Source organism: Doryrhamphus excisus, chromosome 6, assembly GCF_030265055.1.
Source record: "Doryrhamphus excisus isolate RoL2022-K1 chromosome 6, RoL_Dexc_1.0, whole genome shotgun sequence".
In the NCBI taxonomy this organism is placed as follows: domain Eukaryota; kingdom Metazoa; phylum Chordata; class Actinopteri; order Syngnathiformes; family Syngnathidae; genus Doryrhamphus; species Doryrhamphus excisus.
In genome coordinates, this window is record NC_080471.1 from 18,921,064 (window position 1) to 18,946,868 (window position 25,805).

The following is a 25,805-nucleotide window of genomic DNA, read 5'->3' on the forward strand; positions in this document are numbered from 1 at the left end:
TCCTCAAACACTGAGGAATTTCTAACTTCTCGGGGTTGACCTTTTCAGCTGTATTATCGTTTTAGTCAGCGTTGGGGTTGTCATCCCACGGAGGAACCCGGTGATGATTCATTTGTTGGAGAAGGAATGCAGAAGATTACATCATGCGTCAAAGATAGTAGAGACAGTCTGACAGAAGTAATGATCGATACTATGTTGTCATTCTGTGGGGGATAGAGGAAAATAAACAACAAATAATAGGACATAGTCAAGCACAAACTAAACAGTGACCATTTATTAATGATTTCATGAAAACCGTGATATATATATATATATATATAGTGGGGGAGCAATATTCGAACATATTTATATTTATTTAAACATTCATTCATTCATTTTCTACCGCTTATCCTTGCGAGGGGTGCTGGAGCCTATCCCAGCTGTCTTCGGGACAGCTGACTGACAGGGACCCCCCCCAAAAAATAGGAAAAAATGGGATAGGCTCCAGCACCCCCGCGACCCTCGTGAGGAAAAGTGGTAGAAAATGAATGAATGTTAACTGGTTGTGATTTTTTTTGGAATATACAGTCAGAAAACGATCAAAACAGTTAAATATCCACATTGACCAAACATAAATCTCCATATTGGACTGAACCCATCCCCCCCCACCCCCCCCATAACCCCTGCTACATGAAATGGTTTGGCCCACTAACTAGGACTGTCTTCAATTTCCTAACTATGCTCCTCATCTATGGTTGCGGGGTAGCCGAAAACTTACCACTTCCACACAGAATGAGGAATCTCAGAAATACCATGGAAGTATCATCAGTAGCCATGCAGTGTCAAAGGTAATGTAAACATTCATTTTCTACCGCTTATCCTCACGAGGGTCGCGAGGGTGCTGGAGCCTATCCCAGCTGTCTTCAGGCAAGAGGCGGGGTACACCCTGGACTGGTCGCCAGCCAATCACAGGGCACATTTGGAGTCGCCAATTAACCTAGCATGTTTTTGGAATGTGGGAGGAAACCGGAGTACCCGGAGAAAACCCACGCATGCACGGGGAGAACATGCAAACTCCATACAGAGATAGCCGAGTGTGAAATCGAACTCGGGTCTTTAGCTGTGAGGTCTGCCCGTAAACCCACCGTGCAGCCCCAAATTAAATAATATTGTAAGCATTTTTTAAATAGAAAATATAAATGCAAAAAATAAAAAAATGCATATTTCACATGTTATATATTGTATGTTTTTATAATGTTTTTATAACTGTGCCCACAGTTAATTTCAACCCTTTCAAAGTGCTCCATGGCGTCCACCCTGCGTTGTGTTGCCATTTTTACACCATTGTAGAGTTGATATCATCTACCAAGTACAGTTAAAATGTAACACTCCTTCACAGTGACCTGTGTTACATATTCTTTTAACGCTAGTGTGAGGTGTTGTGGTCATTCATTAACTCTTATTGCATAATTTTACAGCAACATGAACACCAGCCATCCATTTTCTATGCCACTTATCCTCACTAGTGTCGCTGGGGTATGCTGGAGCCTATCCCAGCTGACTTCGGATGAGAGGCGGGGTACATCCTGGACTGGTCGCCAGCCAATCCCAGACAAAAGTGTTAATATACTACTTTACAATTACAAAAAAAATTAAAATATTTTTTTAAAATATTTTTTAATTCATTCATGGTTGAATTCACAACAGACAGGAGCTTAAATGACACAACAATTGTCACTTGAGCAACGCTTGTCAACAAATGTGAAATGACTCAGTTCATTAACACACGACAACAAACAAAGTCAACAAGTTGGTCTTGTTTAAACACATTAAAGTCGTCATCGTAGTACATTGTTTGTACATTATGAGAGTACATTCTTAGTGTATTTTATCACAGCTCTTCTTGAACACAGGTAGGTGAGAGCTACATCCAGTACATAGAAACCAACCAACCTGGTACTCTGTACCGTAACTTTAAGACATTTGCAAAAATACTGTAATACCTTGGCAAGGTCCACTCAACTTTTAAGTTGTAGATTGTTTTTAATGTTATAGGGCAAAATTCAAGTCATCTATGAAAATTGTAAAGATTTTTAGAGATTTAAAAAAAATTTTCTCTGTTAAAAAAAATAATAATAATTGTGTTTGGCTTCAACTGGAATCAATTTCTTACCAGGAAACAATGCTTTCAACTGAGTTTGGTGCAAATTATCATTCCATAAGTTGTAATGTAGGAGAACATGAAAGGACTGACACACAGGGACCCCCCAAAAATAGGAAAAATAATGTTGTAATATATTTTTTAAATATACAGTCAGAAAACGATCAACAACTTCTTGTATTTGGTAGTAACAGTTAAATATCCACATTGACCAAACGTAAACTTCCACATTGGACTGACCCCCCCACCCCCCCATATCCCCTGCTACATGAAATGGTTTGGCCCACTAACTAGGACTGTCTTCAATTTCCTAACTATGCTCCTCAGAGTGGAACCTGACACTCGAAATCTCTGACGTAACTTTTGTATCCTTCCCCTAGACCATGATGTTGAACAATCTTTGCTTTCAAGTCATTTGACAGTTCAGAAAAGATGCAAAAAGGAGAACAACTTCATTTCAAATCTCATCTATCCCAGTGTTTGTCTGCTATATGATATATGGTGAAGAAGTGTATAACTCCAAAAACTTTGTTACCACTTCCACACAGAATGAGGAATCTCCGACATACCATGGAATGTCAGCTCGACTCTGCTGGCTCATTCATTCATTCATTTTCTACCGCTTATCCTCACTAGGGTCGCGGGGGTGCTGGAGCCTATCCCAGCTGTCTTCGGGTGAGAGGCAGGGTACACCCTGGACTGGTCGCCAGCCAATCACAGGGCACATATAGACAAACAACCATTCACACTCACATTCATACCTATGGACAATTTGGAGTCGCCAATTAACCTAGCATGTTTTTGGAATGTGGGAGGAAACCGGAGTACCCGGAGAAAACCCACGCATGCACGGGGAGAACATGCAAACTCCACACAGAGATGGCCGAGGGTGGAATTGAACTCGGGTCTCCTTGCTGTGAGGCGTGCGTGTTAACCACTCGGTCGCCGTGCAGCCACTAAAGAAAAAACGTCTATTTTTGACACACAGTTCACGCCTCCCACTCCAAATCAACATTTGCAATAATTCAGTTTCATCTCCAGAACCATCTGCCATCGTTTGCTCAGAAGCTAACTGGCTAATTGCATTATTTTAGGGATGGAACTGAGAGTGAAGATGTGAGTATGTTGCTTAATGATTCACTTGTTTGGTAATAATAATAATTTTAAGTTTGATTTTAAGTTTAAAGTTGCTGTTACTTTTACATATGTGTACCTATACCATGTCAGTTTATATTACAGTTAAAAACAAAATGATCTCCTATTGTTATTGTTGTTATTGTCAAGGGGACATTAATAATGATAATAATAATAATAATAATAATAATAATAATAATAATAATAATAATAATAATAATAATAATAATAATAATAATAATAATAATAATAATAATAATAATAATAATAATAATAATAATAATAATAATAATAATAATAATAATAATAATAATATATTAATCATAATAATTTCCCAGGATGATTTTGAGGAATTTATGTAGCTAAGGAAATAGGAAAATTCGCTAAAAAATTACATTTAAAATCATTTGAGTTGTTTTGGAGGGGTATGTAACTAGCAACTTAAGATGATCGGATTTCTAAAAGCTGTCTAAAATACACAATGATAAAAATAAATAAAAAATAATGTATTTATTTCATAAATAAAATACATAATCGTCTTCTGTAAAAATGTCAATAAAAGTGTACAGCCCGTTTCATGGTCCGGGTTGCCAGATCTATTTTTGTCCCCCGGTGTATTCAAGGCAACAAAGCATGATGACAACATAAGCTCCCTGCCAATGACGTCATCCGCACGCATTGTTATCTCAGCAGTGTGTTCACTTGGGGTTAAAAAAAGAAAAGAGCCGATCATGAGATAAAAATAGACGCTTCACGTGACCTCACCTGCATCCGTGTTTGAGTGGGAAGGTGGCCCACGTCCCATTTCCTCATGCCACGGCTGTTAAAAGCATGGAGCATGTCTGCCCTGCCGGAGATCAGACAAGCGAGCCAAGAGAGGAAACGTGCATCATTATCATCATCATCATCATGCAGGTGAGTTGGTCCGGGTCGCACGTGGGTCCTTTCCGCTTCTCGAGCCAAGTCATCCTTCACGTGCTTCTCCGTCCGCACGTAGATCGTGGCCACCGTGGTGATCGTGGGCCTTCTGCTGGGACCCGCGTGGACTCGCAACATCCCCTGCTACGAGGAGGGAGAGCTGAGTGAGATAGCCAATCAGAAGCTGGCGGATTACCCGCAGTTTCCCGGGCCCCAAGACGTGGTGGTCCATGACACCGGTTCCTCCAGCACTGTGGATCTTTGCATGAACTACGCTGGGAAACCAGCACCGAACGACCCCACGAACGCCAGGTCCCTGTCGCCATGGCGATACGTGTAAGCTTCATTCATATTTAGCATCTATTTTGCTTGCAGACTCCAAACCACTCATGTAGATGTTTGGGCTGGTGGGTTCCATTGTGCTCTTAACCCTTAGATGCATGAGTGACAGGACCCTACACTCAAAAATGACCCATACTAGAATCAATGTGTTTTTATGCCAATTTTGCCATTTCTTAAAATGTATAAAATATGAGTTAAAAATGTGAATGGCATGATATCAAAAATGTGTTTTTTGAGGAATACCTAGAATATGAAATGATAAAAAATGTTCATTACAAAGATATTTAATTTTTTTTACTCACTTATGGAAGGTTGGGGTAGTAACACAAAAACAAAAATGTCTTAAAATGTATAAAATATAAGTTAAAAATGTGAATGGCATGATATCAAAAACATGTTTTTGAGGAATACCTAGAATATGAAATGATAAAAAATTTTCATTACGAAGATATTTCAAGAAAACAACCTGACCGGGTCATTTTTGAGCCACTTATGGAAGGTTGGGGTAGTAACACAAAAACTAAAATTTCTTAAAATGTATAAAATATGAGTTAAAAATATGAATGGCACGATATCAAAAACATGTTTTTTGAGGAATACCTGGAATATGAAATAATAAATAATTTTCATTACAAAGATATTTAATTTTTTTACCCACTTATGGAAGGTTGGGGTAGTAACACAAAAACTAAAATTTCTTAAAATGTATAAAATATAAGTTAAAAATGTGAATGGCATGATCTTAAAAATATGTTTTTGAGGAATACCTAGAATATGAAATGATAAAAAATTTTCATTCCGAAGATATTTCAAGAAAACAACCTGACCGGGTCATTTTTGAGCCACTTATGGAAGGTTGGGGTAGTAACACAAAAACTAAAATTTCTTAAAATGTATAAAATATAAGTTAAAGATGTGAATGGCATGATATCAAAAACATGTTTTTTGAGGAATACCTGGAATATGAAATGATAAAAAATTTTCATTACAAAGATATTACATTTTTTTACCCACTTATGGAAGGTTGGGGTCGTAACACAAAAACTAAAATTTCTTAAAATGTATAAAATATGAGTTAAAAATGTGAATGGCATGATATCAAAAACATGTTTTTTGAGGAATATCTGGAATATGAAATGATAAAAAAAAATCATTACAAAGATATTTCATTTTTTTTACCCACTTATGGAAGGTTGGGGTAGTAACACAAAAACAAAAATTTCTTAAAATGTATAAAAGTTAAGTAAAAAATGTGAATGGCATGATATCAAAAACATGTTTTTTGAGGAATACCTAGAATATGAAATGATAAAAAAAATTCATTACAAAGATATTTAATTTTTTTTACCCACTCTGGTTGGGGTAGTAACACAAAAACAAACATTTCTTAAAATGTATAAAAGGTAAGTTAAAATGTGAATGGCATGATATCAAAAACATGTTTTTTTAGGAATACCTGGAATATGAAATGATACAAAATTTTCATTACCAAGATATTTCAATTTTTTACCCACTTATGGAAGGTTGGGGTAGTAACACAAAAACTAAAATTTCTTAAAATATATAAAATATGAGTTTAAAATGTGAATGGCATGATATCAAAAACATGTTTTTTGAGGAATACCTGGAATATGAAATGATAAAAAAAATGTTCGTTACAAAGATATTTAATTTTTTTACCCACTTATGGAAGGTTGGGGTCGTAACACAAAAACTAAAATTTCTTAAAATGTATAAAATATGAGTTAAAAATGTGAATGGCATGATATCAAAAACATGTTTTTGAGGAATACCTAGAATATGAAATGATAAAAAATTTTCATTACGAAGATATTTCAAGAAAACAACCTGACCGGGTCATTTTTGAGCCACTTATGGAAGGTTGGGGTAGTAACACAAAAACTAAAATTTCTTAAAATGTATAAAATATGAGTTAAAAATATGAATGGCATGATATCAAAAACATGTTTTTTGAGGAATACCTGGAATATGAAATAATAAATAATTTTCATTACAAAGATATTTAATTTTTTTACCCACTTATGGAAGGTTGGGGTAGTAACACAAAAACTAAAATTTCTTAAAATGTATAAAATATAAGTTAAAGATGTGAATGGCATGATATCAAAAACATGTTTTTTGAGGAATACCTGGAATATGAAATGATAAAAAATTTTCATTACAAAGATATTAAATTTTTTTACCCACTTATGGAAGGTTGGGGTCGTAACACAAAAACTAAAATTTCTTAAAATGTATAAAATATGAGTTAAAAATGTGAATGGCATGATATCAAAAACATGTTTTTTGAGGAATATCTGGAATATGAAATGATAAAAAAAATTCATTACAAAGATATTTCATTTTTTTACCCACTTATGGAAGGTTGGGGTAGTAACACAAAAACTAAAATTTCTTAAAATATATAAAATGTGAGTTAAAAATGTGAATGGCATGATATCAAAAACATGTTTTTTGAGGAATACCTGGAATATGAAATGATAAAAATAAATTCATTACAAAAATATTTCATTTTTTGACCCACTTATGGAAGGTTGGGGTAGTAACACAAAAACTAAAATTTCTTAAAATGTATCAAATATAAGTTAAAAATGTGAATGGCATGATATCAAAACATGTTTTTTGAGGAATACCTGGAATATGAAATGATACAAAATTTTCATTACAAAGATATTTAATTTTTTTACCCACTTATGGAAGGTTGGGGTCGTAACACAAAAACAAAAAAATCTTAAAATGTATAAAATATGAGTTAAAAATGTGAATGGCATGATATCAAAAACATGTTTTTTGAGGAATACCTGGAATATGAAATGATAAAAAAATGTCATTACAAAGATATTTCATTTTTTTACCCACTTATGGAAGGTTGGGGTCGTAACACAAAAACTAAAATTTCTTAAAATATATAAAATGTGAGTTAAAAATGTGAATGGCATGATATCAAAAACATGTTTTTTGAGGAATACCTGGAATATGAAATGATAAAAAAAATTTAATTACAAAGATATTTCATTTTTTGATCCACTTATGGAAGGTTGGGGTAGTAACACAAAAACTAAACATTCTTAAAATGTATAAAAGGTAAGTTAAAAATGTGAATGGCATGATATCAAAAACATGTTTTTTGAGGAATACCTGAAATATGAAATGATGAAAAAATTTCATTACAAATATATTTCAAGAAAACAACCTAACCGGGTCATTTTTGCCCCACTTATGGAAGGTTGGGGTAGTAACACAAAAACTAAAATTTCTTAAAATGTATAAAAGGTAAGTTAAAAATGTGAATGGCATGATATCAAAAACATGTTTTTTTTTAGGAATACCTGGAATATGAAATGATAAAAAAAAAGTTTCACCACAAAGATATTTCAAGAAAACAACCTGACCGGGTCATTTTTGCCCCACTTATGGAAGGTTGGGGTAGTAACACAAAAACTAAAATTTCTTAAAATATATAAAATATGAGTTAAAAATGTGAATGGCATGATATCAAAAACATGTTTTTTGATGAATACCTGGAATATGACATGATAAAAATTTTCATTACGAAGATATTTACGAAGGTTGGGGTAGTAACACAAAAACCAAAAATTCTTAAAATGTATAAAATGTAAGTTTAAAACGTGAATGGCATGATATCAGAAACATGTTTTTTGAGGAATACCTGGAATATGAAATGATAAAAATTTTTTATTACAAATATATTTCAAGAAAACAACCTGACCGGGTCATTTTTGCCCCACTTATGGAAGGTTGGGGTAGTAACACAAAAACTAAAACTTCTTAAAATGTATAAAAGGTAAGTTAAAAATGTGAATGGCATGATATCAAAAACATGTTTTTTTTAGGAATACCTGGAGTATGAAATGATAAAAAAAAGTTTCACCACAAAGATATTTCAAGAAAACAACCTGACCGGGTCATTTTTGCCCCACTTATGTAAGGTTGGGGTAGTAACACAAAAACTAAAATTTCTTAAAATGTATAAAAGTTAAGTTAAAAATGTGAATGGCATGATATCAAAAACATGTTTTTTGAGGAATACTTGGAATATGAAATGATAAAAAAATTCATTCCGAAGATATTTCAAGAAAACAACCTGACCGGGTCGTTTTTGACCCACTGATGCATCTAAGGGTTAAAGCTAACATTCTATCCATCCATACCGCTTAGGTTGCAGGCATGCTGGAGCCTATCCCAGCTGTCTACACCCTGGACTGGTTGGCTAAGATTCTCTACAAACGTCAAACTAAGTTTTGTCAACGTTGACTTTAAAAAAAAATTGCTAGTACTTTTCCAGTGATGCTTTGAGACAACATTTTGGTGAGGATCTGGATTACAAACTAACACTTGCAGGAAAATCCCACTTGACACGTTTAAACGTGATCTGATAACCGCTAGCATCTTATGACACGTTGTGTTATTATAAGCTTCACTTCCACACCTTCTTACAAAGCATTGAACTTTGACACTTCATCGCTTGGGGCATCATCAGGTCGTGACAAAACACACGCTCGACGTGAAGCGTTCGCCATCTAAATTTGCTGGGAAGGATCTGTCGAGACAGTCAGGTGATGGGCGAGCGCACGCCACAGGGAAAGTCCCGCAGGCTCTTGCGCAATCTTTCAGTTGCATCACCATATTGTGTCATGTCAACTCTCGGAGAGCTTTTTTTAATTAGTCACGGCGTTCCCAGGCTTTCATCATCTCCAGACTACTTTCACTCACACCAAAATGAAATGTGATCATGGATACTAGCAAAATACTTGGGAATACTCGATTTATTGTTATCAACACTCCTCTGTTAGGACTTTGAAATGCACACCAATGGCTGCCAAATTCTGTCATGTACATAAATAGAACCGCTGTGCTATTTTGGGACTCATTGCAAGTAGGCGTGACTGCTTATGAAGCAGTTATGATTATGACTTACAGCATGAATTACTGCATGGATTACACATTACAATGAGTATTTAGTAGAGTATTTAGGCACATAAAAAAAATCGTAGACTTAAAAAATAAAGTCAACCATTTCCGAGGAAATACGTATGTAAATGTGGGGCTATTAAAAAATGACTTGACTTTAGTAATAAAAGTGATGATATATGTATTTTGTATAGCAAGCAAAAGTATGAGTAAAACTTCCCAATCAACCATCCATGTTTGACTACTCTAGCAGCTGTACTATTACACCACCAGGGTTAACAGCTGAATTCATTCATTCATTTTCTATTGCTTATCCTCACAAGGGTTGCGGAGTATGCTGGAGCCTATCCCAGCTGTCTTCGGGCGAAAGGCGGGGTACACCCTGGACTAGTCGCCAGCCAATCAAAGGTCACATATAGACAAACAGCCATCCATGCATGACTGCTGTAGCAGCTGTACCATAACACCACCAGGGTTAACAGCTGAATTCATTCATTCATTTTCTATTGCTTATCCTCACAAGGGTCACGGGGTATGCTCGAGCCTATCCCAGCTGTCTTCGGGCAAGAGGCGGGGTACACCCTGGACTGGTTGCCAGCCAAACACAGGCACATATAGACAAACAACCATCCATTTTTGACTGCTGTAGCAGCTGTACCATTACACCACCAGGGTCAACAGCTGAATTCATTCATTCATTTTCTATTGCTTATCCTCACAAGGGTCGTGGGGTATGCTGGAGCTTATCCCAGCTGTCTTCGGGTGAGAAGCGGGGTACATCCTGGACTGGTCGCCAGCCAATCACAGGGCACATATAGACAAACAACCATCCTTGTTTGACCGCTGTAGCAGCTGTACCATTATACCATCTATGTATGTAGCAGCTGTACCATTACACCACCAGGGTTAACAGCTGAATTCATTCATTCATTTTCTACCGCTTATCCTCACAAGGGTCGCGGAGGGTGCTGGAGCCTATCCCAGCTGTCTTCGGGTGAGAGGCGGGGTACACCCTGGACTGGTCGCCAGCCAATCACAGGGCACATATAGACAAACAACCATTCACACTCACATTCATACCTATGGACAATTTGGAGTCGCCAATTAACCTAGCATGTTTTTGGAATGTGGGATGAAACTGGAATACCCGGAAAAAAAAAACACTCATGCACGGGGGAGAACATGCAAACTACATACAGAGATGGCAGAGCATGGAATCGAACTTGTTTAAATTTATAAAAAAGTTATAAAGTTATATACAGTTGTAAAATTAACCACCTGGGCACTGTACTATAAATGTGTACATGTTGGCAACATTGACAGCACTCCATGCTACAGTTTCAGCACTCATACAGTCCTTAGTCCTGATTGTTTTTTGCTGCCATGTCGTTTGTGTCCAGGCGGAAAAACATGGAGGATCACTACCCCTCCAGCTACGTCGAAGCTCAGTGTCTGTGCTCAGGCTGCATCATGATGAAAAACGGGGCCCCCAGATTGAGCCACGACTACAACTCCATCCCCATTTCACAGAGTCGAGTGTTCCTGAAGAGGGAGCTGTGCAGTGAAGGCCACGGGTACTATCTGAAGCCTGTCTCTGTGGATGTAGTAGTGGGCTGCACATGTGCCAGACCCCGCATCTCTTTCTAGGGGACCCCCCCCCCCGTGTATGGGACCACCCTACAATCACAGTATGACCGGATAGGCTTCCAGAACTGTGTTGTCTTGTAGGCATCGCCCTTTTTTTTTTTTTTGCAAACATTAGTCAGACTTCCGAAGCTCAAAAGTTGCATCATCCTTTATTTATTGGCTTATTTATTTATTTATGTTATGTTTACAATGCTGCATTGTATGGAATGCAGTGTGTGTTTCAATTTGAGCAATTTTTCATGTTGAAATTGCAATGATATATATTTTCATTTATTCTATTCGGCAAGGTTTAGCTGATTCTCGAGTGAATGAAGAAGATCTGACATTGAATCGTTCCTGTCAAACAGGACTTGTAAGGTTAGCTTCTTTGAAGCAAAATAAACATTGTGATGCTTTATGTTTATTTCCAAATGCACGTCACCGTTTTAGTATCTCAGTATGAAAAAAAAAATGAAACTTTTGTATAGATTCACTACACAGAGTGAAACATTTCAAGAATGAATTTTTATAATATAAGCTCCAAATACAGTATCTGTTAACTTTGGAAAAAAAGTCCATATTGTAAACACATTTCCATTGTAAGCAAATAAACTGAGCTTTAAATTGTCATCTTTGTATGAAATCAAGCCTCTTTTGTACCATATTCTAATTTATCAATAAGCACCTACTGTATATTTAGATTAGAGCATCAGATGTTGGGTTCAAGACCATTAGCTCTGTGCTACTCAAACTTAAAAGCAACCCCCAATGGAGAAATGCGTTAACCCATATTCAGGTTCATGCGTAGTGGTTGTATTGTTGTTGATCACATGGCAGAATTCATATAATTATTAAAAGTTTGATGAATCCATTCGGAATGGTAACCGCCCACATCCGACTTCCTGTAAATCCACCATTGTCCCATCATCATCATCATAACTAGGTGTGACATAATGCATTACTTGATGCACATGGAAAAACCAAAACATTTATAGGCTCCATCCTCAATACAGAGCTAATGTGTTAGCACAGAAAACACTGATATAATAATGAGCTTGATGAAACAAAAACAATAGTACTCTACGGTAAATATTTGTTTTATTTATCAAAACGATCTTTACAAAGCGGCAACGTCCCAGGTTCAGCTCTTGCCCAATTGATTCCTTTGTTGGAATCGGCCATCTTGGATGACACACAGAATGTTTGTTTTATGTGGCAAACTTCTTCTGTTGTACAGGTGGAGGTAGTTGACACTGGATGTCCTGGAGGGGGCGCTCCACTACCACTAGGGACTGGTCATCCAGGAGAGTGGCAAACAAGAGGTGCTGTGGGAAGAAGAAGTTGCAATATTGTTATTTCGCTCACTTATTAAAACATTTCAATATCATTGCAATGCAATAATAAATCAAATCAACTTTATTTGTATCACACTTTTCCTGCAAATACATGTAACACAAAGTGCTTTATTCATTCATTCATTTTCTACCGCTTTTTCCTCACGAGGGTCGCGGGGGTGCTGGAGCCTATCCCAGCTGTCTTTGGGCGAGAGGCGGGGTACACCCTGGACTGGTCGCCAGCCAATCACAGGGCACATGTAGACAAACAACCATTCACACTCACATTCATACCTATGGACAATTTGGAGTCGCCAATTAACCTAGCATGTTTTTGGAATGTGGGAGGAAACCGGAGTACCCGGAGAAACCCCACGCATGCACGGGGAGAACATGCAAACTCCACACAGAGATGCCCGAGGGTGGAATTGAACCCTGGTCTATGTTTTATAGTAAAAATGAATATTATCTATGTACTTTTCTCAATTAATATGCACTGTCCATTTCAAATAAAGATGAGGAAAATATGTAAAGATTATTGGCCACTTGGGAATAGTATACACTTAGGGGTTTACACCAGGTTTGATTCCTGGTTGGGGTTTTGGGAATTGAACCCTGGTCTCCTAGTTGTGAGGTCTGCGCGCTAACCACTAGATCACCGTGCCGCCCCACAAAGTGCTTTACAGAATTAAAAACAATTACCACAATTAAAAGGAAAACAAATACTAAGAAAGCCCCTCGCTCCCACCCTCCATACTACACACACACACACACACACACACACACAGTAGGGAGACATGCCATGGCACTGAGGGATCAAGGAAACGCCACCTTTGGGGCCGTCCACACTGGGAGGAGCCGCAGGTCGTGCCATCGGGGCACCAGCACCCGCCCCCCCCCCCCCCCCCCCCCCCCGACAGATGGGCGGACCCCCACATCAAAAGGGAGTAACCCCCAGCTGGCCGGGTCGAAGGGACCCAAGGATGGCAACCCCCTCAGCAAATAATGCTAAACATGAGTTTAGGACTTGTATGGGAGGGAGGGGGGGTACCTGAAAGGTCCTGCTTATCTTGAACGAGTGTCTGTGTTTTATCCTCTCACGCTCTGGAAGACTTTGAAGTGTTGTCTGATTGGATAGCTGAGATTTTGCGTCAGGAAGTGGCTGCGTGGAAAAACAACAAAGGCCTCATTGATTTATCACACAACAAAATAATAATAATAATAATAAAGCAATATATGTGGTCTGCTTCACGTACCAGACTCTTATCCAGGATGCAGAACATGAAAGTGTCATGCAGAAAAATGTGAGCGGTGTTCTTGGGGTTGAAGGTGACGTGGGTGATTGGCGTGTCCCTCTTCAGCCACCGAGGGTGGAGCCCTTGTTTCTGCAGCTTGCGGCTCCACTCACTGTACTCTTTTTGCTTGAGAGAGAACTCAAATATCTAATAATGGAAGAAAGGTGATGTTAAATTCCAAAGACCAAAGTCCGGAAGAAAAAAGGATGGAAGGATGTGACTCAAGTGTTCACCTGCTGATCAGCGTGTACCGTGATGAGGTTCTGGGTGGTGGGGTGGATGGCCAAGGCAGTGGGACAAGAGCTGTATACCGGCACCGTGCAGTGAAGCTATATTTGCACACACAGACAGGAAGTGGCATAAAAGTGGGGGGAAATTGTGTGAATCAACACAAAAATAAACACAACTCAATTCACCTTCATCTTTTGAAGGTCGTAGACGTGCACTTCACAACCCGTGTTGGCGGTTGCGAGCCACTTGCCATCATCACTGGCGTGCAACAGATGGACGGGGTTTCTGGAGCCTGGCCACACGTGAAGGATATTGGAAAACAAAGCTAATGATGCTATTGTTACGCCACATGTCAATGAAACGGAGCGTGTAAAAAAAAAAAAAAAAACCCGTTCAACATAAACAGTGTGCCGTTAAAGCCTCCAGGGCGCTGACGCTGAATTCCGAAAAAAAAAAAAAAAATTCCAGACCGGTTTTGTAGGTCTGTACCCGAATCTGGTCACGTTTCTATGATTCATTTATAGAAAAAAAAAAATCCACGCTCTCACCTGATTTAGGTTTAAAGGTGTGAACATATTTGCACTCCGACTGGCTGAGAGAAACCACGATGACTGACGAGCGGCCGCAGGATGCAAAGAGTTTGGAGGAGTCGGAGGAAAAGCAGAGCTGCTGGGCAGTGTGAAGGATCTTGGGCAGTTTCGACACCTATGGTGACCCCCAAAGGACGGCATAAAGCGTCAACAACATTGTACATTTCACTTCAATGGCAAAATGTCACATGACCAAACATGAAGTACACACCTTTGTGACGATGATGCTGTTTTGGATCTGGATCTTATAGAGACGAATGCTGGAGAAGGTGGAGAATGCCAGCCATTCTCCGCTTGGAGAGAGAGCACTGAACCAGATGTTATCTTCTCCCTGCAAATACGCCAGCCAATCAGAACAACTGGTACCCTGATAGTGTCAACAAGTGTTTCTGTACAGATCAGTTATTTTGCTTCCGGCTGTCTTTATGTTCTGCCTCTCATCTGAGCAGGCTTCAGTTGATCCTCAAAGGTTAGACAGGACAGCATGGTGCAGGATTTATTTTGTAGTGTGGAGGACGAAGGTAAACCAAAAGGAAAAGTGGTTGTGTTGTGTATGTTATTTCCTGAGAGGTTTAATTATTGAATATTTTAGGAAGAAACGATAGGATAGAGGGCGGTCTAGTGGTTAGCGCGCAGACCTCACAGCTAGGAGACCAGGGTTCAATTCCACCCTCGGCCATCTTCTGTGTGGAGTTTGCATGTTCTCCCCGTGCATGTGTGGGTTTTCTCCGGGTACTCCGGTTTCCTCCCACATTCCAAAAACATGCTAGGTTAATTGGCGACTCCAAATTGTCCATAGGTATGAATGTGAGTGTGAATGGTTGTTTGTCTATAAGTGCCCTGTGATTGGCTGGCGACCAGTCCAGGGTGTACCCCGCCTCTCGCCCTAAGACAGCTGGGATAGGCTCCAGCACCCCCCGCGACCCTTGTGAGGATAAGCGGTAGAAAATGAATGAATGAATGAATGATAGGATAGCACTGTATGTGGGAGATGGGAAGGTTTCATGGGTTTAGAGATGGGTGCTAACCTTGCAAGCCAATGCAAATTTTGAGTCGTATTAAAATGCAATAACTACTGCTGTCACTCCCGGCTGGAGCTTGCGTGTTGCGGCTTGGAGAACGAGTTGTGCGGGCGTGTTGGGTTAATCTCCAGGAGGGATTACTAATGTAATAATACAATTTTTTCCCAATATTCTCACAATCGACCAGCAAAGTCGCCAAGATTGACTAGTGGCTTGCGATTGACAGGTTGGTGACCCCACCCCCTTACGACAGCCCAAATTTTAGTTAAAGATACATAAAGTCAAATAGGGATTTTGGCACCATTGTACATTGGTCAGTGCAAGTCAAATACTTTACGGTACATACCTTTTTTTTCAGGTGAATCAATTTCTCTGGGTTCTTTTTCACAGGAAGACGGTCACCTGGCTTCCCTGATAAAAAAAAAGCAAGGAAAACTGTAATTGCATCATGGTAATATAAAAACAAAAGTATAAAAATAGACATTCATTCATTCATTTTCTACCGCTTTTTCGCTTTCCTCACGAGGGTCGCGGGGGGTGCTGGAGCCTATCCCAGCTGTCTTCGGGCGAGAGGCGGGGTACACCCTGGACTGGTCGCCAGCCAATCACAGGGCACATATAGACCAACAACCATTCACACTCACAGTCGCCAATTAACCTAGCATGTTTTTGGAATGTGGGAGGAAACCGGAGTACCCGGAGAAAAAGTACCGGGAGAACATGCAAACTCCACACAGAGATGGCCAAGGGTGGATTTGAACCCTGGTCTCCTAGCTGTGAGGTCTGCACGCTAACCACTCAACCACCGTGCCGCTAAAAATAGACAAATGTACTTAAAGTCAGTGTGGTATAGTCAATGTCAACCATTCACCTGTGTTTTGGTTCTGCCCAAATATCACCATTTTTTGGAAGAGGGCATGGAGAGGATTTTGGGTTAACAATGTGACTTTTTCATGCGAGACATTGTATGTGGGCCACCTGGTGGGAGACCTTGTGTTAAGGGATGCTAGGTATTTATATAAAATCATGTTGGTAGCATTACTAAAAAGCCATTACCAAAAAATGGCTTAATCCAAGACCCCCGGTACTGGAGGACTGGCTTTGTGTGATGAACACAATACACAATATGGAACTATTAACACTATTAAGCGCCCGCTTATTAATGTTGACGTTTTGTTTAAAAAATTAAAATTAAAAAATAAAGTATATTTAAAAAAAAGTATACAAATAGACAAATGTAGGGATTGTGGTGGCCAGGACGTTCTTTGTGGTGAATTGTATGCTGTGTCAATGTTGGTGCGTGTTGTCTTCTCACCGTGCCCATCGCTCTCCCCTAGTCTCCACAGCTCCAGATGATCGGGGAACTGGAAGAGCAGCAGCCCCAACTTCTTGGCACAAGACACCAGACTCCTCTGCGCAGAAGAAAACGTGTGTTAGTGTGCAACAATCCAACTCCAGTCGTCCCTCGCTACATCACGGTTCAAACATTGCTCCCTCTCTCTGTTGTGGTTTTTCAAAAATTAATTTATGATCGCTGTTTTGAGGCTGTCTCTTTTAAAGTCAACCTTCCGACATGATATAGTGAAAAAAAACTTCTCCCCATTCCTTGTGGAAGTGTCAAGTTTATGGTTTCTTACAATGTGGTGTAAATAAAGCATAACAGAAGTGGAAAAGTGACTATAGGGGTGCTATTTTATGTTTACAGGGCTCAAATAATTGCAAAAAAAAAAAAGTTTTTCTGTGCTCCAACTACAAAGCTATTCCATGTATTAATACAGAATCCTACTTTGCAGACGTTCACTTATCGCAGTTGGGTCTAGAACCAATTAACCGCGCTAAACAAGTGTTGACAGTATAGCAGATTGCTGACTGTCTAAATGTGATTGAGTGGCTCGTCGGAAGAATCGGGTTTTCATGCGGTACTCACATGTGGGAACATAATCTTCCGAAGGGATGCTTCTTGGCTCAGCTTCTCCACCTTGTCCAGCAGCGGTTGTACTACCACCTGAGTATCCATACCTAAGGGGGAATCCAACAATAAAAACATGGCACCCTCTCCAAAAGCAAAGTTACAATTAGATTTCATAATAAGACCAGAGCTACAACACATTTAAGGTCATCTACGTACATGACTCTGAACACTTAAAGATAATTTTGGGGCATAACTAATTCACAAAGTTTTAAGATACAATGGTAATGGTCAAAAGTGAATGTACTATTAAATCACAACCATCAGACCAACCACAGAACTTTAGAAGTTAACACCGACCTCCAGAAACAACAGCTGTCTCAGTGTGAACCAATGCCTTCACGTCATGGGAACTGTTTTTAAAGGTTCTGGTTCGGACCCAGCGCTTGCTCTGATGGTCTGTGTTGCAGGAGAGAAACTGGAACTGGATCACGGTGCCCTCTGTTGTCCCGGCAATAAAGCTGCTTTCATCCTGTTGGTCAATCAATTAGTATATTCAACACCACTCATGCATCTGAAACTGGCCTCTTATGTGTTGCTTCACGTAATGACTCTCACCTGGGTTACAGAGAGTGCAAGAACATCCCACGCTGTGACTCGATGAGTTTGAACAAGCGTTGCTGTGACTCCATCCCATATTTGAACTTTTCCTTCGGAATCACCACTGACGATGGTGTTGTCTGATAAGAAGGCAACAGCCCAAACCACCACCCCGCTGCTGACCTTTTTTGGTCCAATGCCTCTTTCTACCAGCATTCTGTGTGCACTGTGCCCTGATATGAGCATAACCACACACACACACACAAAGATGTTAATTAACTCAAGCAAAGAGCAGAGCAGGAAGTGATGATTTTGTATCACTTTACCCGTTTCTGCATCAAATATTCTGATCATGTCCATCATACCAGCAGCCAAACATGTGCCGGAGGGGTGCCAAGAAATACTTACGATACGACCTAGAAGATATGAACAGGTATAAGTAACACAGATGCAATAATGGCCATGGGGTCATCTTTTTCTGTTCTCTCATTAAAAGTGCATCACATAATCAGTTCACAGTTCCACATGTCCAAAAGGAGTAGGAAGAAGCAAAGCTTATTAAATCCTACCCCTCCATCTGGTACTTTTACAATCAGTAACTGTTACATTTGTTCACTTCCTGCTTTCCTAATATAGTTAAAGTTTTTTTTTTTGTAAAAAAAAAACAACTTAAAAATAACTTAAACTAAAACTTAAAGGTTATTTTTTGGGGTTTTTTGTAAAAAAAAATAAAAACTTAAACTAAGTTTAAGGTTTTTTGTGTTTGTTTTTTATTTTATTTTTGTAAAAAAACAAACAAAAAAACTTACTTAGTTTAAGTTTTTTAAGTTTGTTTTTTCATTTTATTTTTGTAAAAATAACAATAAAAATAAAAATAAAATAAAATAAACTTAAAAAACTTTGTTTTTTATTTTATTTTTGTAAAAAAATAAAATAACGTGACAAAAATAAAATAAAAACAAACAAACCAAAAAAACTTAAAGGTTTTTTGTTTGTTTTTTATTTTTTTTTGTCACATACAAAAATAAAAAAACAAACAAAAAAATTAAACTATATTAGGAACGCAGGAAGTGAACAAATGTAACAGTTACTGATTGTAAAAGTACCAGATGGAGGGGTAGGATTTAATAAGCTTTGCTTCTTCCTACTCCTTTTGGACATGTGGAACTGTGAACTGATTATGTGATGCATTCAATTGTAATCTGATGCATGTTCAAATGAAATATAACCATTACCATTACTAAGTTCTTTGGGTTAAATATGAAACATGGGTGAAGCACAGCACATTTAAAAAGAATGTGACAGCAAACGATTAAAAGTTTAAGTTTAAAAACAAAACAAAACACAAAACATTGTGTGCTTATTGTCCTACTTTTTTGCCTGTCAAAGTTCCTTTGAAATTGAATCCTGTCCTCCAGTATTTCAAAAATCTTCACCGTCCCATCTTCACACGCAACCTGATAAAAAAATCAACCATGAAATCATAGAAAAAAAGTCTAAATAGCAAAAGTGAGAGTAAAAACAATAAATGATACACAATATTTTTGACTGACCGCCAACAGTGTTCCCTCGCCATTGCAGCTTATAGCCCAGATCGGTCCGCCGTAGGCGTCCACTGTATACTTGGCCTGCAGGTTCTCCAGGTCATACTCTGTGATCTCGCCACTGAAGCCAGCACTGAAGAGGCGCTGGCCCACCCAGCACAGAGTCGCAATGCCTTTACCCTCACATCCAGGGATGATCTGTGCAACCCAAATTGTGTAAATTATCACTAGACACCTTGTAAGTACTTGGATATTATGCTTACAAATACCAGGATTAAGTGTACAAATATTCAAATATTGTAAAGCAGCATCATAGACTTCGTAGACATCCCAATAGACTTCTACACCACTATGTACATCTGTGCAATACTTTTGTTTTTTATATTCAGTATCGTTGCTCCAGACTCCATTCACTGTGCAATATCTGATCAACCTCAATATGCAATATTAAGGCTCTAAGTGCAATATATTAAGTTCTTAGTGAAGTATTTCGATAATACCTCATATTAATTCACTAGCAAGATCTCATAGTGTATAGACTGGCCATATAGTTCATCTCATTTCATATTATCTGCAAACTGTATTTGTATATAACTCTGGGTAAAATTGTTGATTTGTTAATACTTCGGTTTATTTTTTTATATTGTGTATTTTGTACTGCTTAACTGACTCTGTACTCTTGCTGCTGTGCAATGCAAATTTCCCCACTGAGGGAAGAATAAAGGAATATCTTAACTTATGTTCCAAAATACAATGATAATACATTATTGTGTCTTGACATATTGTAGCACTGCTGTAGGACTGTTCTGTAAATAGTTGTGTTATTTGTCATTCCCCGTAATATTATAAGTTGCCCTGTGTGTCTACTTGTAGCTTTCTAGAATCACTAATCAATCAGATTTGAATGTTTTCTTTCCGATGATATGCAACACAATAAATGTCGTGTTTGATGAAACGTGATTTGTGAAATGAGCGAGCTTCCTACCTTCTCTTTGTAGTAGTTGTCAGCAAAATTGAAGATCTCCACAGTACTGTCAGCCCGGGCAACAGCAAGCCGCTCAGTTCGGTTATTGAACGCCATGGCTCTGACAGCGCTGGGCATATATTCGAAAAATCGAACCCGGTGCACCTTAAACTCACCCATTTTGTTCAACAGATGAGTCGCCGATGTGTAAATGGTAGGGTCCAACAAATAACACGTGGTGCTAATATTCGCTAGTGTGTAAAGCAGTTAACATATCAAACGCTATCTTGGACGACGAATTGTTTAATAACAACGCGAAACACACGCACTCCATTCACACAAATTTCGTTACTTTGTGTTATAAATCTAGCGCAGACAAATTTCCACGCGTTACACACGCCGAAAAACACCGGCAGCCATATTGAAGACCCACGACCCGGAAATACATAATCTTAGTTCACAGTGGTTGTGTCTACATCCGGGTCTGTAGTCCATATGCTTGAGTCCATAGAAATCGATAGATGCCGCATCGAGTGCTGAGCCATACGTCAAAGTGGCTGCCATATTGGTTAAGTCAGGGCTGCGTTGTAAATAAATACAAGGCAATGTACTTAACTGTCATAAAGCGCCTTTTTATACAATATTTTAAGTTAATTCCTCTCGTTTGTACTTTAACACACGAAATAATATACTTGGGAAACATACACCATAACCAGTGTGATTGTTTTTGTACAATGTGAAAATTATTGTATGACTGTAATTACTGTTTCCTAAATATATTGGTACCTGTGTGAATGTATAAACGAGATTAATTAACTTAATTTTTTGTATAGAAAAGCGTTTTATGACAGTAAGTACGTGGACTTGTATTTATTTTACAACTCAGCCTTGACTTATCCAATATGGCGGCGTTGTTGACGTATCGCAGCAGTGGACAAACCCACTCGATGCTCACCAATTCGAAAGTGACGGCACTTTTACTCTCTTTGGAATGTCTCAGTGGACTTGCCGTAGCTGTAGCATATCCGCGGCAGATTCTGTTGGTTCTGTTTGCGTTTTGGCTGCTTTGACAAATGGTTCAAATAGTCATTCGGTAAGATAAACGACTATATAATGTCTTTATATTCCTATCACAAGCGAGCTTTAAGGTCGAGTATTTGTTTGTAGAAAAGCAATTTTCGACTTTTCAACTCAGCGATACTTTGTTTAGCAAGCCTTTTATTTGCTTCAGAAACATGGGAAATTGCGGTATTCAACTTAAACTGAGGTATATGTCTAGTTTACGATTGTTTATGCCTTTTGTAGAGGAAGTGTGGATGGCAGCAGTCCTCCCGAATGGCTGCTGATCGAGCTGCAAGGAGAGATGGTGTCCAGACAGAACTCTGGCCTGGCGGGAAGTGTGATGGGAGACCTGCTTTATACCAAAGAGGTAAATAACAAACCTATAGTATTTAATAAACCCGTTTATTAAAGTCCATCTACGTGTATAATTCTGTTACAGTACAGTTAGTACTTCAATGGAATCAAAATAATGCATAACCTCACTTTTTTTTTAAATTTATTCATTATTGATTCATTCTCCATCCACCAGGGGGTGCCAGTGTTAATCGTAGGACATCACATATTGTATGGGAAGCAGGTCAAACTGGAGAAACCCTTTGCTGTCCTCACGAAGCATTCCGCCCAATCACAGGACACTGTGGATAGCACTGACAACCATGATGCCTCCCATGTTGCCTCCACCTCCTACTCTGTGTCTGCACTCATCAAGAGAAAGATTATTTTCAAGACACGGCCCAAACCCATCATCACTAATGTACCCAAGAAAGTATAAATGGTTAATGGATAAAAGGCTATGCAGGATGTAAACAAACTCATATAATTTGTTTATGGTTTACTATGTAGGAGACTGTTTGTGTACAATACTTAATTGTAATTGTTTATATTAACGTATAAGAGAAAAAAATAAAAGTGCAATTATATTTTTCTTCTGACTTAATAGAATTTTTTTTGTTTACTAGAGACTAATATGTTGTGCTTTGTAGTGGCTCAGACTAGCATAGCATAATTTTATGATAATAATTGTAAATATGCTGTAGCACTCTACATTCAGTCAAACACCAGACCAGACGGGCGGAACAACAGCCGATTTTTTATTAAGGTCAAAAGAATCAAGATTCCTAACAAGGGCTACTGTCAATGTTTCTATTTTACTTTTTATGTCTTTCAATACACTTATTGACATCAAAATGGAAATGGTTTTATTTCTACAATGTAGAAATAAAACCATTCTAGAAACAATTCTAGAATGTTCTAGAAACAATTCATATGAAAAACAAGCTTAAGTGACATGTTTTCTATTTTTATTTTGTTCTTATTTTCAAGCAATATCCCTCGCACATTCCTTTCTTTATTTACTTTTTCTTATTTATGTTGATATTGTTCTGTAGGATTGCACTTTTATGTTCCTGTAATTCTGCTTATATTGTTTTGTACAATTGAAGTTTGTAATCAAATGTTAAAATGATAAATAAATAAAAAAGAAAGAAAGAAAATAAATAAAGAAAAAAATTAAAGACCTCTGAATAAAATAAAAATAAAAAATAAAGACCTCTGAATCCTGAATAAAAAAACAAGGGCTACTGTCGCGGCCGTAACCCACGCCTACAACTACCTAAAATGCGGTTTCTACCTCACTTCCTGTCCGTCACCCTTTTTCCTTCCCAACCCCGGAACATATATCTCCACTGCAACACATGCGCAAACACAACACATAACATATAATACCCCTAAGGGTCATTACAATACAATGAACAACATGATTTATGAACGAGTTTGATGTTACCTCTTCAGAAAAGAAAAAATAATTCATTTCCGTTTAATCTTTTTTGTAAGTTTCTTTATGTTAATGTGGCAAAGAAGGTGTGCTTTTACGTTACATATCAGAAGATGGCGGTATTGCACCTGCATGTCATTTTCTACCCGCCAACGAAGAAGACGACAACAACAACAGGAAGTATTTCAAGTACAAGTCCGCTGTTTTCTTCGAGTTATTTCGGTCTTCCTATCGTTTACTAACAAGAAATGGACGAATATAGCGAAACAGACATTTTCCAACAATTATTGGGTATGAATTTAGTGCCAAGAAAAAATGGCACTCAACGATACAACGACACATCACTCGGCGATTTCTCAGGTAGGTTAATATTTGTTGATTATTATACAGTTTTGTAGCTGTCGTCACTGCGTATACGCTTCGTTAGCATATTTGACTGAATGTTGTTTCGTAGTCTTTCGATTAAACTACAAATTAATGCTTCGTTCTGTAATAGTAAGTGGCTCTGTTTACAATATGGTGGCCGACAGCAAACTCGCAACAAAGTGGCTGTCAGTTACTTCCTGTCCTATTTTACTCACTGTATTCTTTTGTGAACTGATGTGATGGTGTTTGCAGAGATGTGGTATGGGGTTTTCCTGTGGGCAGCAGTCTCCTCGATGATCTTCCACCTTCCTGCATCTCTCCTGTCATTCATTGCCCTTCGGCAGCACAAAATGGCCCGATTGATGCCCATTGCCATCCTCTTAATGGGAATCATTGGACCAGTGGGTGGAGGAGTCCTCACCAGTGGGTTATCAACCTTTTGATAAACCTTATAAAATCATAATTCGATTGTTAGCCATACTGTCATGTCCTGTTATATGGCCCAACTCACCATAAAAATTGTGTATATAGGAGCATTTGTAAGGTACTGTAGTTTAACAGTCATAGTTTTACCCTGGTAGTCGATAAATGAGGGATTACAATAATACAAATATCTTCAACAATTTCATAATAATTGGACATATGGTCAGTGACTTAAGGCCACTTACACTCAACAGAAGTATTAACCTATAAAACACTTGTTTTTGATGAACTAAAGCACTAATATGTGTTTTATCCCATTTCTGTGAAGGTGCAGCTATCGCAGGAGTTTACAAGGCAGCAGGGAAAAGGATGATTTCTCTGGAGGCTCTGGTTTTTGGTGTGGGACAGTCCTTCTGTATTGTTGTTATTTCCTTTCTTCGAGTGCTTGCCACCCTTTAGCAGCGCTGAAGCCGTTTTTTGTTTTTTTTTGTGATTTTAAGTGACACTTTTCTGCTGGTCGGACAATTTGAGACCAATCGGACCTTTTATGTGTCATTTCCTGCTGATGGAGCAGTCCGAATGTGGAGTTTCTCCTGATAGGACATCACTGTAGAAACAAAATGGAGGCACCAGTCCTGGTTGGGTGCCGGTTGAAGCAGCACAAAAAAAACAATAGAAGAGACTGGAAAATGGCGGCACTGAGTGAAACCCCCAGACCCAAGAGAAAACCCGGTGTCATTTTTCATATCAGTTTGTCCGTTTAGTTGCTGTTGCTTCGTTTATTCACGGCCCACATTTATACAGACTGGACTCATAATCTAACGATTTTTAGAGCCTCTTGATGGACAAAAATGGGTGTATGCCAGCTGTTATACATGAAGCAGGACAATTCTAAAAGTGTTACTTTTGTTATTTGTAATTATTTTAGCTTAAAAATACATATGTCTCTGTTTCATCTGGAGCAGAATTTCTTAATATTTCTAATTATGCTGGTTCATAGCTACCACTTATCATTAAAATCTGCTTTAAGGATTTAATATTCAAAAATGTATTTATTGTCTTCATGAAAATAAAAAAAATGATTGGGGATCTTGAACATGTTCCATGTTGTTTTTTATAAACAACAGTTGTTTAATGTAATTGTGTTATCGCTAATAATGGCACAAAATCAGTTGTTTACCCTATTAGAAGGCTGTATATACTATGTGGTGGATTAATTTAGGGCCAGTTTCCCCACAAACATGAACTATTGGGGGAGGGGGGGGGGGGTCCGTGACAGTCGCCTCTGATCCGAACCTGTGTGAAATACTCCATTTTTTTTATCAGTAGTTTTGAGTTAGAACCTTTAAGTAATTTGTTTTTCACCCGTCTGCTCTGCAGTTCCGTTGCTTATCAACTGTCGAGTTCTTTTGGACTTAAAGGGGACTTATTATGTTAATTTTAGGCCCTTTGTATGGAGTTGTGGATTCCTATAGAGCACTACACACAATAACCCGCGCAGAATGCTTTCTAGATCTTCTAGAATCTGCACCTATTCCAGCTGTATTTCCTTGGATTTCCAAAACGGTCGGTTTTAAG

At 38.4% G+C, this 25,805-nt stretch overlaps 4 protein-coding genes across 4 annotated transcripts; 3 read left to right on the forward strand and 1 right to left on the reverse strand.

Annotated features, from left to right (window-relative positions):
• The first annotated feature begins 4,028 nt into the window (after nucleotides 1-4,028).
• Nucleotides 4,029-11,543, forward strand: il17c (interleukin 17c). The gene is made up of 3 exons (XM_058075395.1): nucleotides 4,029-4,189; nucleotides 4,272-4,528; nucleotides 10,888-11,543. Exons 1-3 carry the CDS (start codon nucleotides 4,106-4,108, stop codon nucleotides 11,132-11,134), a joined length of 588 nt encoding a protein of 195 aa, XP_057931378.1. The 5' UTR covers nucleotides 4,029-4,105; the 3' UTR covers nucleotides 11,135-11,543.
• A 549-nt stretch (nucleotides 11,544-12,092) lies between these two features.
• Nucleotides 12,093-21,048, reverse strand: utp4 (UTP4 small subunit processome component). The gene is made up of 16 exons (XM_058075394.1): nucleotides 20,624-21,048; nucleotides 19,648-19,836; nucleotides 19,467-19,551; nucleotides 18,421-18,510; nucleotides 18,113-18,327; nucleotides 17,855-18,026; nucleotides 17,513-17,604; nucleotides 16,901-16,997; nucleotides 15,932-15,996; nucleotides 14,775-14,894; nucleotides 14,522-14,678; nucleotides 14,159-14,265; nucleotides 13,976-14,071; nucleotides 13,704-13,889; nucleotides 13,499-13,609; nucleotides 12,093-12,438 (listed from the first exon to the last, which is right to left on the reverse strand). Exons 1-16 carry the CDS (start codon nucleotides 20,780-20,782, stop codon nucleotides 12,322-12,324), a joined length of 2,058 nt encoding a protein of 685 aa, XP_057931377.1. The 5' UTR covers nucleotides 20,783-21,048; the 3' UTR covers nucleotides 12,093-12,321.
• Nucleotides 21,049-21,592: 544 nt separating this feature from the next.
• On the forward strand, nucleotides 21,593-22,593 carry chtf8 (CTF8, chromosome transmission fidelity factor 8 homolog (S. cerevisiae)). Its single transcript, XM_058075605.1, has 3 exons — nucleotides 21,593-21,695; nucleotides 21,908-22,031; nucleotides 22,194-22,593. Exons 1-3 carry the CDS (start codon nucleotides 21,676-21,678, stop codon nucleotides 22,434-22,436), a joined length of 387 nt encoding a protein of 128 aa, XP_057931588.1. The 5' UTR covers nucleotides 21,593-21,675; the 3' UTR covers nucleotides 22,437-22,593.
• A 763-nt stretch (nucleotides 22,594-23,356) lies between these two features.
• On the forward strand, nucleotides 23,357-25,310 carry tmem170a (transmembrane protein 170A). The gene is made up of 3 exons (XM_058075604.1): nucleotides 23,357-23,798; nucleotides 24,057-24,227; nucleotides 24,556-25,310. The coding sequence occupies exons 1-3, from the start codon at nucleotides 23,687-23,689 to the stop codon at nucleotides 24,684-24,686; spliced, it is 414 nt and encodes a 137-aa protein (XP_057931587.1). The 5' UTR covers nucleotides 23,357-23,686; the 3' UTR covers nucleotides 24,687-25,310.
• Nucleotides 25,311-25,805: the final 495 nt, after the last annotated feature.

Bases quoted from the DNA above. Each gene is read 5' to 3' on its own strand.
- il17c (XM_058075395.1), top strand. From the start codon at position 4,106: ATGGAGCATGTCTGCCCTGCCGGAGATCAGACAAGCGAGCCAAGAGAG. The intron at 4,190-4,271 runs GTGAGTTGGTCC...GTCCGCACGTAG, and splicing joins TCATCATCATCATCATGCAG to ATCGTGGCCACCGTGGTGAT. The intron at 4,529-10,887 runs GTAAGCTTCATT...GTTTGTGTCCAG, and splicing joins CTGTCGCCATGGCGATACGT to GCGGAAAAACATGGAGGATC.
- chtf8 (XM_058075605.1), top strand. From the start codon at position 21,676: ATGGTTCAAATAGTCATTCG. The intron at 21,696-21,907 runs GTAAGATAAACG...TGCCTTTTGTAG, and splicing joins ATGGTTCAAATAGTCATTCG to AGGAAGTGTGGATGGCAGCA. The intron at 22,032-22,193 runs GTAAATAACAAA...TCCATCCACCAG, and splicing joins ACCTGCTTTATACCAAAGAG to GGGGTGCCAGTGTTAATCGT.
- utp4 (XM_058075394.1), bottom strand. From the start codon at position 20,782: ATGGGTGAGTTTAAGGTGCACCGGGTTCGATTTTTCGAATATATGCCC. The intron at 16,998-17,512 runs GTGAGTACCGCA...TCTTCTGCGCAG, and splicing joins GGAAGATTATGTTCCCACAT to AGGAGTCTGGTGTCTTGTGC. The intron at 14,679-14,774 runs GTGTGTACTTCA...GGGTCACCATAG, and splicing joins ACAGCATCATCGTCACAAAG to GTGTCGAAACTGCCCAAGAT.
- tmem170a (XM_058075604.1), top strand. From the start codon at position 23,687: ATGGACGAATATAGCGAAACAGACATTTTCCAACAATTATTGGGTATG. The intron at 23,799-24,056 runs GTAGGTTAATAT...TGGTGTTTGCAG, and splicing joins ATCACTCGGCGATTTCTCAG to AGATGTGGTATGGGGTTTTC. The intron at 24,228-24,555 runs GTGGGTTATCAA...ATTTCTGTGAAG, and splicing joins GGGTGGAGGAGTCCTCACCA to GTGCAGCTATCGCAGGAGTT.